General features: G+C 41.8%; 1 protein-coding gene across 16 annotated transcripts in view; it reads left to right on the top strand.

Moving 5' to 3' along the window:
- Positions 1–12,899, top strand: part of PMCA (plasma membrane calcium-transporting ATPase 3) — a 1,595,457-nt gene that overhangs the window by 662,741 nt on the left and 919,817 nt on the right. For all 16 annotated transcript variants that reach the window (XM_071662674.1, XM_071662681.1, XM_071662678.1 and 13 more), the window contains one exon: positions 10,342–10,539. In XM_071662674.1, the coding sequence (XP_071518775.1) occupies positions 10,342–10,539 (198 nt within the window). The remainder of the gene's footprint in view (positions 1–10,341; positions 10,540–12,899) is intronic.

Here is a 12,899-nt window from a genome sequence, read left to right as displayed (position 1 = left end):
TAGAGTTGATAGAGATGCTTGTGGAAGGTATTAAGAAAATATGGTGTGGGAGGCAAGTTGTTAGAAGCAATAAAAGTTCTTATCGTGGATGTAAGGCATGTGTACGAGTAGGAAGAGAGGAAAGTGATTGGTTCTCAGTGACTGTTAGTTTGTGGCAGGGGTGCATGATGTCTCCATGGTTGTTTAATTTGTTTATGGATGGGGTTGTTAGGGAAGTGAATGCAAGAGTTTTGGAAAGAGGGGCAAGTATGCAGTCTGTTGTGGATGAGAGAGCTTAGGAAGTGAGTCAGTTGTTGTTTGCTGATGATGCAGCGCTGGTGGCTCATTCGGGTGAGAAATTGCAGAACCTGGTGACTGTGTGTGGTAAAGTGTGAAAGAAGAAAGCTGAAAGTAAATGTGAATAAGAGCAAGGTTATTAGGTACAGTAGGGTTGAGGGACAAGTCAATTGGGAGGTAAGTTTAAATGGAGAAAAACTGGAGGAAGTAAAGTGTTTTAGATATCTGGGAGTGGATCTGGCAGCAGATGGAACTATGGAAGCAGAAGTGAATCATAGGGTAGGGGAGGGGGTGAAAGTTCTGGGAGCATTGAAAAATGTGTGGAAGTCGAGAACGTTATCTTGGAAAGCAAAAGTGGGTATGTTCGAAGGAATAGTGGTTCCAACAATGTTATATGATTGCAAGGCATGGGCTATAGACAGAGTTGTGGGGAGGAGGGTGGATGTGCTGGAAATGAGATGTTTGAGGACAATATGTGGTGTGAGGTGGTTTGATCGAGTAAGTAATGTAAGGGTAAGAGAGATGTGTGGAAATAAAAAGAGGGTGGTTGAGAGAGCAGAAGAGGGTGTTTTGAAATGGTTTGGTCACATGGAGAGAATGAGTGAGGAAAGATTGACAAAGAGGATATATGTGTCGGAGGTGGAGGGAACGAGGAGAAGTGGGAGACCAAATTGGAGGTGGAAAGATGGAGTGAAAAAGTTTTTGAGTGATCGGGGCCTGAACATGCAGGAGGGTGAAAGGCGGGCAAGGAGTAGAGTGAATTGGATCGATGTGGTATACCGGGGTCGACGTGCTGTCAATGGATTGAATCAGGGCATGTGAAGCGTCTGGGGTAAACCATGGAAAGTTGTGTGGGGCCTGGATGTGGAGGGGGAGCTGTGGTTCCGGGCATTATTACATGAGAGCTGGAGACTGAGTGTGAACGAATGGGGCCTTTGTTGTCTTTTCCTAGTGCTACCTCGCATACATGAGGGGGGAAGGGGATGTTATTCCAAGTGTGGCGAGGTGGCGATGGGAATAAATAAAGGCAGACTATGAATTATGTACATGTGTATATATGTATATGTCTGTGTGTGTATATATATGTGTACATTGAGATGTATAGGTATGTATATTTGCGTGTGTGGACGTGTATGTATATACATGTGTATGGGGGTGGGTTGTGCCATTTCTTTCGTCTGTTTCCTTGCGCTACCTCGCAAACGCGGGAGACAGCGACAAAGCAAAATAAATAATATTTTTTTTTTTTTTTTTGCCGGTCTCCCGCGTTTGCGAGGTAGCGCAAGGAAACAGACGAAAGAAATGGCCCAACCCACCCCCATACACATGTATATACATACGTCCACACACGCAAATATACATACCTACACAGCTTTCCATGGTTTACCCCAGACGCTTCACATGCCTTGATTCAATCCACTGACAGCACGTCAACCCCGGTATACCCCATCGCTCCAATTCACTCTATTCCTTGTCCTCCTTTCATCCTCCTGCATGTTCAGGCCCCAATCACACAAAATCTTTTTCACTCCATCTTTCCACCTCCAATTTGGTCTCCCTCTTCTCCTCGTTCCCTCCACCTCCGACACATATATCCTCTTGGTCAATCTTTCCTCACTCATTCTCTCCATGTGACCAAACCATTTCAAAACACCCTCTTCTGCTCTCTCAACCACACTCTTTTTATTTCCACACATCTCTCTTACCCTTACGTTACTTACTCGATCAAACCACCTCACACCACACATTGTCCTCAAACATCTCGTTTCCAGCACGTCCATCCTCCTGCGCACAACTCTATCCATAGTCCACGCCTCGCAACCATACAACATTGTTGGAACCACTATTCCTTCAAGCATACCCATTTTTGCTTTCCGAGATAATGTTTTCGACTTCCACACATTCTTCAAGGCTCCCAGAATTTTCGCCCCCTCCCCCACCCTATGATCCACATCCGCTTCCATGGTTCCATCTGCTGCCAGATCCACTCCCAGATATCTAAAACACTTCACTTCCTCCAGTTTTTCTCCATTCAAACTCACCTCCCAATTGACTTGACCCTCAACCCTACTGTACCTAATAACCTTGCTCTTATTTACATTTACTCTTAACTTTCTTCTTTCACACACTTTACCAAACTCAGTCACCAGCTTCTGCAGTTTCTCACATGAATCAGCCACCAGCGCTGTATCATCAGCAAACAACAACTGACTCACTTCCCAAGCTCTCTCATCCCCAACAGACTTCATACTTGCCCCTCTTTCCAAAACTCTTGCATTCACCTCCCTAACAACCCCATCCATAAACAAATTAAACAACCATGGAGACATCGCACACCCCTGCCGCAAACCTACATTCACTGAGAACCAATCACTTTCCTCTCTTCCTACACGTACACATGCCTTACATCCTCGATAAAAACTTTTCACTGCTTCTAACAGCTTTCCTCCCACACCATATATTCTTAATACCTTCCACAGAGCATCTCTATCAACTCTATCATATGCCTTCTCCAGATCCATAAATGCTACATACAAATCCATTTGCTTTTCTAAGTATTTCTCACATACATTCTTCAAAGCAAACACCTGATCCACACATCCTCTACCACTTCTGGGTTGATTAGAAAGGGTAGTGACTGGTGGGATGAAGAAGTAAGAGTATTAGTGAAAGAGAAGAGAGAGGCATTTGGACGATTTTTGCAGGGAAAAAATGCAATTGAGTGGGAGACGTATAAAAGAAAGAGACAGGAGGTCAAGAGAAAGGTGCAAGAGGTGAAAAAAAGGGCAAATGAGAGTTGGGGTGAGAGAGTATCATTAAATTTTAGGGAGAATAAAAAGATGTTCTGGAAGGAGGTAAATAAAGTGCGTAAGACAAGGGAGCAAATGGGAACTTCAGTGAAGGGCGCAAATGGGGAGGTGATAACAAGTAGTGGTGATGTGAGAAGGAGATGGAGTGAGTATTTTGAAGGTTTGTTGAATGTGTTTGATGATAGAGTAGCAGATATAGGGTGTTTTGGTCGAGGTGGTGTGCAAAGTGCGAGGGTTAGGGAAAATGATTTGGTAAACAGAGAAGAGTTAGTAAAAGCTTTGCGGAAGATGAAAGCCGGCAAGGCAGCAGGTTTGGATGGTATTGTAGTGGAATTTATTAAAAAAGGTGGTGACTGTATTGATTAAAAAAGGTGGTGACTGTATTGTTGACTGGTTGGTAAGGTTATTTAATGTATGTATGACTCATGGTGAGGTGCCTGAGGATTGGCGGAATGCGTGCATAGTGCCATTGTACAAAGGCAAAGGGGATAAGAGTGAGTGCTCAAATTACAGAGGTAAAAGTTTGTTGAGTATTCCTGGCAAATTATATGGGAGGGTATTGATTGAGAGGGTGAAGGCATGTACAGAGCATCAGATTGGGGAAGAGCAGTGTGGTTTCAGAAGTGGTAGAGGATGTGTGGATCAGGTGTTTGCTTTGAAGAATGTATGTGAGAAATACTTAGAAAAGCAAATGGATTTGTATGTAGCATTAATGGATCAGGAGAAGGCATATGATAGAGTTGATAGAGATGCTCTGTGGAAGGTATTAAGAATATATGGTGTGGGAGGCAAGTTGTTAGAAGCAGTGAAAAGTTTTTATCGAGGATGTAAGGCATGTGTACGTGTAGGAAGAGAGGAAAGTGATTGGTTCTCAGTGAATGTATGTTTGCGGCAGGGGTGTGTGATGTCTCCATGGTTGTTTAATTTGTTTATGGATGGGGTTGTTAGGGAGGTGAATGCAAGAGTTTTGGAAAGAGGGGCAAGTATGCAGTCTGTTGGGGATGAGAGAGCTTGGGAAGTGAGTCGGTTGTTGTTCGCTGATGATACAGCGCTGGTGGCTGATTCATGCGAGAAACTGCAGAAGCTGGTGACTGAGTGACTGAAAGAAGAAAGTTAAGAGTAAATGTGAATAAGAGCAAGGTAATTAGGTACAGTAGGGTTGAGGGTCAAGTCAATTGGGAGGTAAGTTTGAATGGAGAAAAACTGGAGGAAGTAAAGTGTTTTAGAAATCTGGGAGTGGATCTGGCAGCGGATGGAACCATGGAAGCGGATGTGAATCATAGGGTGGGGGAGGGGGCGAAAATCCTGGGAGCCTTGAAGAATGTGTGGAAGTTGAGAACATTATCTCGGAAAGCAAAAATGGGTATGTTTGAAGGAATAGTGGTTCCAACAATGTTGTATGGTTGCGAGGCATGGGCTATGGATAGAGTTGTGCTCAGGAGGGTGGATGTGCTGGAAATGAGATGTTTGAGGACAATGTGTGGTGTGAGGTGGTTTGATCGAGTAAGTAATGTAAGGGTAAGAGAGATGTGTGGAAATAAAAAGAGCGTGGTTGAGAGAGCAGAAGAGTGTGTTTTGAAATGGTTTGGGCACATGGAGAGAATGAGTGAGGAAAGATTGACCAAGAGGATATATGTGTCGGAGGTGGAGGGAACGAGGAGAAGAGGGAGACCAAATTGGAGGTGGAAAGATGGAGTGAAAAAGATTTTGAGTGATCGGGGCCTGAACATGCAGGAGGGTGAAAGGAGGGCAAGGAATAGAGTGAATTGGATCGATGTGGTATACCGGGGTTGACGTGCTGTCAATGGATTGAATCAGGGCATGTGAAGCGTTTGGGGTAAACCATGGAAAGTTGTGTGGGGCCTGGATGTGGAAAGGGAGCTGTGTTTTCGGGCATTATTGCGTGACAGCTGGAGACTGAGTGTGAACGAATGGGGCCTTTGTTGTCTTTTCCTAGTGCTACCTCGCACACATGAGGGGGAGGGGGATGGTATTCCATGTGTGGCGAGGTGGTGATGGGAATGAATAGGGGCAGGCAGTGTGAATTGTGTGCATGGGTATATATGTCTGTGTCTGTGTGTGTATATATATGTGTACATTGAGATGTATAGGTATGTATATTTGCGTGTGTGTGGGTGGGTTGTGCCATTTCTTTCGTCTGTTTCCTTGCGCTACCTCGCAAACGCGGGAGACAGCGACAAAGCAAAATAATATAAATAAATGAATATATATATATATATATATATATATATATATATATATATATATATATATATATATATATATATTCATGTGAGAAACTGCAGAAGCTGGTGACTGAGTTTGGTAAAGTGTGTGAAAGAAGAAAGTTAAGAGTAAATGTGAATAAGAGCAAGGTTATTAGGTACAGTAGGGTTGAGGGTCAAGTCAATTGGGAGGTAAGTTTGAAAGGAGAAAAACTGGAGGAAGTAAAGTGTTTTAGATATCTGGGAGTGGATCTGGCAGCAGATGGAACCATGGAAGCGGAAGTAGATCATAGGGTGGGGGAGGGGGCGAAAATCCTTTGTGCCTTGAAGAATGTGTGGAAGTCGAGAACATTATCTCGGAAAGCAAAAATGGGTATGTTTGAAGGAATAGTGGTTCCAACAATGTTGTATGGTTGCGAGGCGTGGGCTATGGATAGAGTTGTGTGCAGGAGGATGGATGTGCTGGAAATGAGATGTTTGAGGACAATGTGTGGTGTGAGGTGGTTTGATCGAGTAAGTAACGTAAGGGTAAGAGAGATGTGTGGAAATAAAAAGAGCGTGGTTGAGAGAGCAGAAGAGGGTGTTTTGAAATGGTTTGGGCACATGGAGAGAATGAGTGAGGAAAGATTGACCAAGAGGATATATGTGTCGGAGGTGGAGGGAACGAGAAGTGGGAGACCAAATTGGAGGTGGAAAGATGGAGTGAAAAAGATTTTGTGTGATCGGGGCCTGAACATGCAGGAGGGTGAAAGGAGGGCAAGGAATAGAGTGAATTGGATCAATGTGGTATACTGGGGTTGACGTGCTGTCAGTGGATTGAATCAGGGCATGTGAAGCGTCTGGGGTAAACCATGGAAAGCTGTGTAGGTATGTATATTTGCGTGTGTGGACATATGTATATACATGTGTATGGGGGTGGGTTGGGCCATTTCTTTCGTATGTTTCCTTTGCGCTACCTCGCAAACGCAGGAGACCGACAAACCAAAAAAAAATATATATATATATATATATATATATATATATATATATATATATATATATATATATATTTTTTTTTTTTTTTTTATACTTTGTCGCTGTCTCCCGCGTTTGCGAGGTAGCGCAAGGAAACAGACGAAAGAAATGGCCCCTATATATATAATATATATATTTATAATTTTTTTTTTTTTTTTTTTATACTTTGTCGCTGGTCTCCCGCGTTTGCGAGGTAGCGCAAGGAAACAGACGAAAGAAATGGCCCAACCACCCCCCCCCCCTACACATGTACATACACACGTCCACACACGGAAATATACATACCTACACAGCTTTCCATGGTTTACCCCAGACGCTTCACATGCCTTGATTCAATCCACTGACAGCACGTCAACCCCGGTATACCACATCGCTCCAATTCACTCTATTCCTTGCCCTCCTTTCACCCTCCTGCATGTTCAGGCCCCGATCACACAAAATCTTTTTCACTCCATCTTTCCACCTCCAATTTGGTCTCCCTCTTCTCCTTGTTCCCTCCACCTCCGACACATATATCCTCTTGGTCAATCTTTCCTCACTCATTCTCTCCATGTGCCCAAACCATTTCAAAACACTCTCTTCTGCTCTCTCAACCATGCTCTTTTTATTTCCACACATCTCTCTTACCCTTACGTTACTTACTCGATCAAACCACCTCACACCACACATTTTCCTCAAACATCTCATTTCCAGCACGTCCATCCTCCTGCGCACAACTCTATCCATAGCCCACGCCTCGCAACCATACAACATTGTTGGAACCACTATTCCTTCAAACATACCCATTTTTGCTTTCCGAGATAATGTTCTCGACTTCCACACATTTTTCAAGGCTCCCAAAATTTTCGCCCCCTCCCCCACCCTATGATCCACTTCCGCTTCCATGGTTCCATCCGCTGACAGATCCACTCCCAGATATCTAAAACACTTCACTTCCTCCAGTTTTTCTCCATTCAAACTCACCTCCCAATTGACTTGACCCTCAACCCTACTGTACCTAATAACCTTGCTCTTATTCACATTTACTCTTAACTTTCTTGTTCCACACACTTTACCAAACTCAGTCACCAGCTTCTGCAGTTTCTCACATGAATCAGCCACCAGCGCTGTATCATCAGCGAACAACAACTGACTCACTTCCCAAGCTCTCTCATCCCCAACAGACTTCATACTTGCCCCTCTTTCCAGGACTCTTGCATTTACCTCCCTAACAACCCCATCCATAAACAAATTAAACAACCATGGAGACATCACACACCCCTGCCGCAAACATACATTCACTGAGAACCAATCACTTTCCTCTCTTCCTACACGTACACATGCCTTACATCCTCGATAAAAACTTTTCACTGCTTCTAACAACTTGCCTCCCACACCATATATTCTTAATACCTTCCACAGAGCATCTCTATCAACTCTATCATATATATATATATATATATATATATATATATATATATATATATTCTTAATACCATATATTCTTAATACCTTCCACAGAGCATCTCTATCAACTCTATCATATGCCTTCTCCAGATCCATAAATTCCCTCAACTGCCACATTACTCACCTTTGCATTCAAATCACCCATCACTATAACATGGTCTTGTGCATCGCAACCACTAACACACTCATTTAGCTGCTCCCAAAACACTTGCCTCTCATGATCTTTCTTCTCATGCCCAGGTGCATATGCACCAATAATCGCCCATCTCTCTCCATCAACTTTTAGTTTTACCCATATCAATCTAGAATTTACTTTCTTACACTCTATCACATACTCCAACAACTCCTGTTTCAGGAGTAGTGGTACTCCTTCCCTTGCTCTTGTCCTCTCACTAACCCCTGACTTTACTCCCAAGACATTCCCAAACCACTCTTCCCCTTTACCCTTGAGCTTTGTTTCACTCAGAGCCAAAACATCCAGGCTCCTTTCCTCAAACATACTACCTATCTCTCCTAACCCCCCCCCCCCCCCCTCCCGTTCCCTTTAGTCAGCTTCTACTACAGGTGAGGAATGCGTGGGAAGTATTCTTTCTCCCCTATATGTATATATGTATGTATGTATATGATTTTTTTTTTTTTTTTTTTTCATACTATTCGCTATTTCCCGCAATAGCGAGGTAGCGTTAAGAACAGAGGACTGGGCCTTTGAGGGAATATCCTCACCTGGCCCTCTTCTCTGTTCCTTCTTTTGGAAAATTAAAAAAAAAAAAAATATATATATGATAGGGGTGATAAAGATACTTTGTGAAAGGTTTTAAGAGTATATGGTGTGGATGTTAAGTTGCTGGAAGCAGTAAAAAGTTTTTCCCAAGGAAGTAAGGCATGTTACGAGTAGGAAGAGAGGAGAGTAATGGTTCCCAGTGAATGTCGGTTTGTGGCAGGGGTGTGTGTTGTCTTCATGGTTGTTTAATTTGTTTATGGATGGGTTGGGTAGGGAGGTAAATGCAAGAGTTTTGGGGAGAGTGCTGGGTATGCAGTCTGTTGAGGATGAGAGGGCCTGGGAAGTGAGTCAGTTGTTGTTTGCCAATGATACAGCTCTAGTGGCTGATGTGGGTAAGAATCTGCAGAGATTGGTGACTGAGTTTGGAAAAGTGTGTGAAAGGAGAAAGCTGAGAGTAAATGTGAATAAGAATAAGGTTATTAAGCTCATTAGGGTTGAGAAGGACAAGTTGATTGGGATGTAAGTTTGAATGGAGAAAAAATGGAGGAAGTGAAGTGTTTTAGATATCTGGAAGTAGACTTAGCAGCAGATGGAACCATGGAAGCGGAAGTGATTCACAAAGTGGGGGAGGGGGCGAAGGTGCTGTAATGAAAAATGTATGGAAGGAGAGAACCTACATATACTTACACATACGCAGATGTTATCAGCTAAAAAGTTTATCTTAGAATTATACAAGTTTGATGTTGCTATTGCAAAACATCATTCTGTAAGCTGTGTTTCTTCAGGGACCCTTTATTGATCTGTTCTTGAAAGTTGAAAAGTTAAGATCTTTGCCATGATGGCATTATTGTGAACTTGGTTGCTATTTTCTTTGGCAAGTGGACTAGTTGACAGAGTATTGGCTTTTGCTTAGAATCAATTTCTTTTTAGCTATATACGCTTAATATTTTCATTTATTTTGACGTAATTTTTTTTTTCTGCAAAAGTTTACATGATCTACTCAATCACTTACATTATTTCCCTCCTTGAGCTTTTGTATGTTGCGGTTATGGACAAAAGTTAGTTCTGTATTTCTTTTCCACCATTTTGACTTAGTTCTAGAAAATGAGGTTGCCATGAATTTACATATATATCTGGTACTTAAAGTGTCTTTCAAACAGTTTACCATGCTATGTCCATATCATTTTCATCTGCTGTGTTATCCCAGCAATGCAGAAACTATTAAAATTTGCTCATCCAGAATCCATTTTTTCCGTAACACATTTACATATTTAGTCTAATACATTCACGTCACATGCACATTTCTAAATGAATTACATTGTCACTATCAAGCAGGTTTAAGTAGAGTCCACACTTGGAGGTACTGGAAAGTGATTCTCCCCACTTTTATGCAAGTATGTTAAAATCTCCCTTTGTGCTATCGGCCCCTGCACTTGGATCCTCTTCCATCCTCCATACCCATACATGTAACAACTGCTGCCTCCCCTTCTCCCACATTCATTAGTTCTTCAAAATACTCATTCCATCTTCCTTTTGCTTCCTTCTTTTGATTCAACACTTCCCCTTCCTTACTTCCTACATCATCACTTCCGCTGTTACATCCATCTCTTTTCTTTTTCTTCTCCTTCCAGTATAGTTTCTTATTAAACCAAAACTTTTCAGTTTTCCAAAATCTTCATTTAATCTTTCTTTGCTTTCCTCTTTCACAGCATTTCTAATCTCTTCTGTCGACCATGCTGAATGCCCTTGATCCATGTAGTAGCTTGTAAATGGGAATGGGGTTGAAACTGGCATAAATATAGATTAGAAAAAAAATTAACCTCTGTTTCATACAAATTTTCATCAACAGGGTTGAGTGGTAATGCCAGTGACTTGGAGCACCGGCGGCAAACGTTTGGTTCTAATGTCATACCACCAAAGCCTCCAAAAACATTTCTCATGCTGGTATGGGAAGCCTTGCAAGATGTTACCCTCATTATTCTTCAAGTAGCTGCAGTTGTGTCTTTAGGTCTATCTTTTTACAGACCACCTGAAGATAAAAAAGCAGGTCAGTTCTAAAAGATGTTTAATACCTACCTGTGAAATATTAGAAAGAACATCTGATCAATACATCCAAGATCAGGAAAATTGGTTTGGTGGTTTTTAGACTGAAAAGTAATTTTTTTTATTGTATGCAGATTACTAATGATTTTGTGGAATTTTAGTTTATTGAAATAACATGCTTATATTCTTGTTATTACATGATATATACATGTGATAGAAAAGCCTATATTGTTTCTGGCTGGTTTTAGTAAAAATATCACGTATAGATTATTGAAGGCCAAAGAGATGGATTGTACGTGGGGCATTCTCAACCACCTTTATTTTATGAGTTGTATGCATAGGATGGCAGACACTCGAAGATCATTTAATCCATTGTTGTTAGTCACTTGTCATTTATCCATCCATCATCCGAAGTCATACTTTAACCTTCATTGTAGCCTTCTTCATAACTAGAAAGCTTTGGTTCAGATACTTTTGAAACTCTTTACAGCTGTTTCCCAGTATCCAAAGAGTTGATTTGCATAAGATGTATAACTCTAGCATAGATTTTATGCCATATATCTATATATATATATATATATATATATATATATATATATATATATATATATATATATATATATATATATTTTTTTGTCACTGTCTCCCGCGTTTGCGAGGTAGCGCAACGAAACAGACGAAAGAAATGGCCCAACCCACCCCCATACACATGTATATACATACACGTCCACACACGCAAATATATATACAAAATAAATAAATAAAAAATAATATATGTATATATATATATATATATATATATATATATATATATATATATATATATATATATATATATATATATATATGTAGTGAATGTAGGTTTGCGGCAGAGGTGTGTGATGTCTCCATCACGCTCTTTTTATTTCCACACATCTCTCTTACCCTTACGTTACTTACTCGATCAAACCACCTCACACCACACATTGTCCTCAAACATCTCATTTCCAGCACATCCATCCTCCTGTGCACAACTCTATCCATAGCCCACGCCTCGCAACCATACAAGATTATTGGAACCACTATTCCTTCAAACATACCCATTTTTGCTTTCCTGAGATAATGTTCTCGACTTCCACACATTCTCCAAGGCTCCCAGGATTTTCGCCCCCTCCCCCACCCTATGATTCACTTCCGCTTCCATGGTTCCATCCGCCGCCAGATCCACTCCCAGATATCTAAAACACTTTACTTCCTCCAGTTTTTCTCCATTCAAACTTACCTCCCAATTGACTTGACCCTCAACCCTACTGTACCTAATAACCTTGCTCTTATTCACATTTACTCTTTAACTTTCTTCTTTCACACACTTTACCAAACTCAGTCACCAGCTTCTGCAGTTTCTCACATGAATCAGCCACCAGTGCTGTATCATCAGCGAACAACAACTGACTCGCTTCCCAAGCTCTCTTATCCCCAACAGACTTCATACTTGCCCCTCTTTCCAAATATATATATATATATATATATATATATTTTATTATACTTTGTCGCTGTCTCCCGCGTTTGCGAGGTAGCGCAAGGAAACAGACGAAAGAAATGGCCCAACCCCCCCATACACATGTATATACATACTTCCACACACGCAAATATACATACCTACACAGCTTTCCATAGCTTACCCCAGACGCTTCACATGCCTTGATTCAATCCACTGATGGCACGTCAACCCCGGTATACCACATCGCTCCAATTCACTCTATTCCTTGCCCTCCTTTCACCCTCCTGCATGTTCAGGCCCCGATCACACAAAATCTTTTTCACTCCATCTTTCCACCTCCAATTTGGTCTCCCTCTTCTCCTTGTTCCCTCCACCTCCGACACATATATCCTCTTGGTCAATCTTTCCTCACTCATCCTCTCCATGTGCCCAAACCACTTCAAAACACCCTCTTCTGCTCTCTCAACCACGCTCTTTTTATTTCCACACATCTCTCTTACCCTTACATTACTCACTCGATCAAACCACCTCACACCACACATTGTCCTCAAACATCTCATTTCCAGCACATCCATCCTCCTGCGCACAACTCTATCCATAGCCCACGCCTCGCAACCATACAGCATTGTTGGAACCACTATTCCTTCAAACATACCCATTTTTGCTTTCCGAGATAATGTTCTCGACTTCCACACATTCTTCAAGGCCCCAAGAATTTTCGCCCCCTCCCCCACCCTATGATCCACTTCCGCTTCCATGGTTCCATCCGCTGCCAGATCCACTCCCAGATATCTAAAACACTTCACTTCCTCCAGTTTTTCTCCATTCAAACTCACCTCCCAATTGACTTGACCCTCAACCCTACTGTACCTAATAACCTTGCT

The sequence above is a fragment of the Panulirus ornatus genome, chromosome 6 (genome assembly GCF_036320965.1).
Source record: "Panulirus ornatus isolate Po-2019 chromosome 6, ASM3632096v1, whole genome shotgun sequence".
Classification (NCBI taxonomy): Eukaryota; Metazoa; Arthropoda; class Malacostraca; order Decapoda; family Palinuridae; genus Panulirus; species Panulirus ornatus.
The sequence above is the reverse complement of the archived record's forward strand: the minus strand, read 5'-3'. Positions and strand labels throughout refer to the sequence as shown.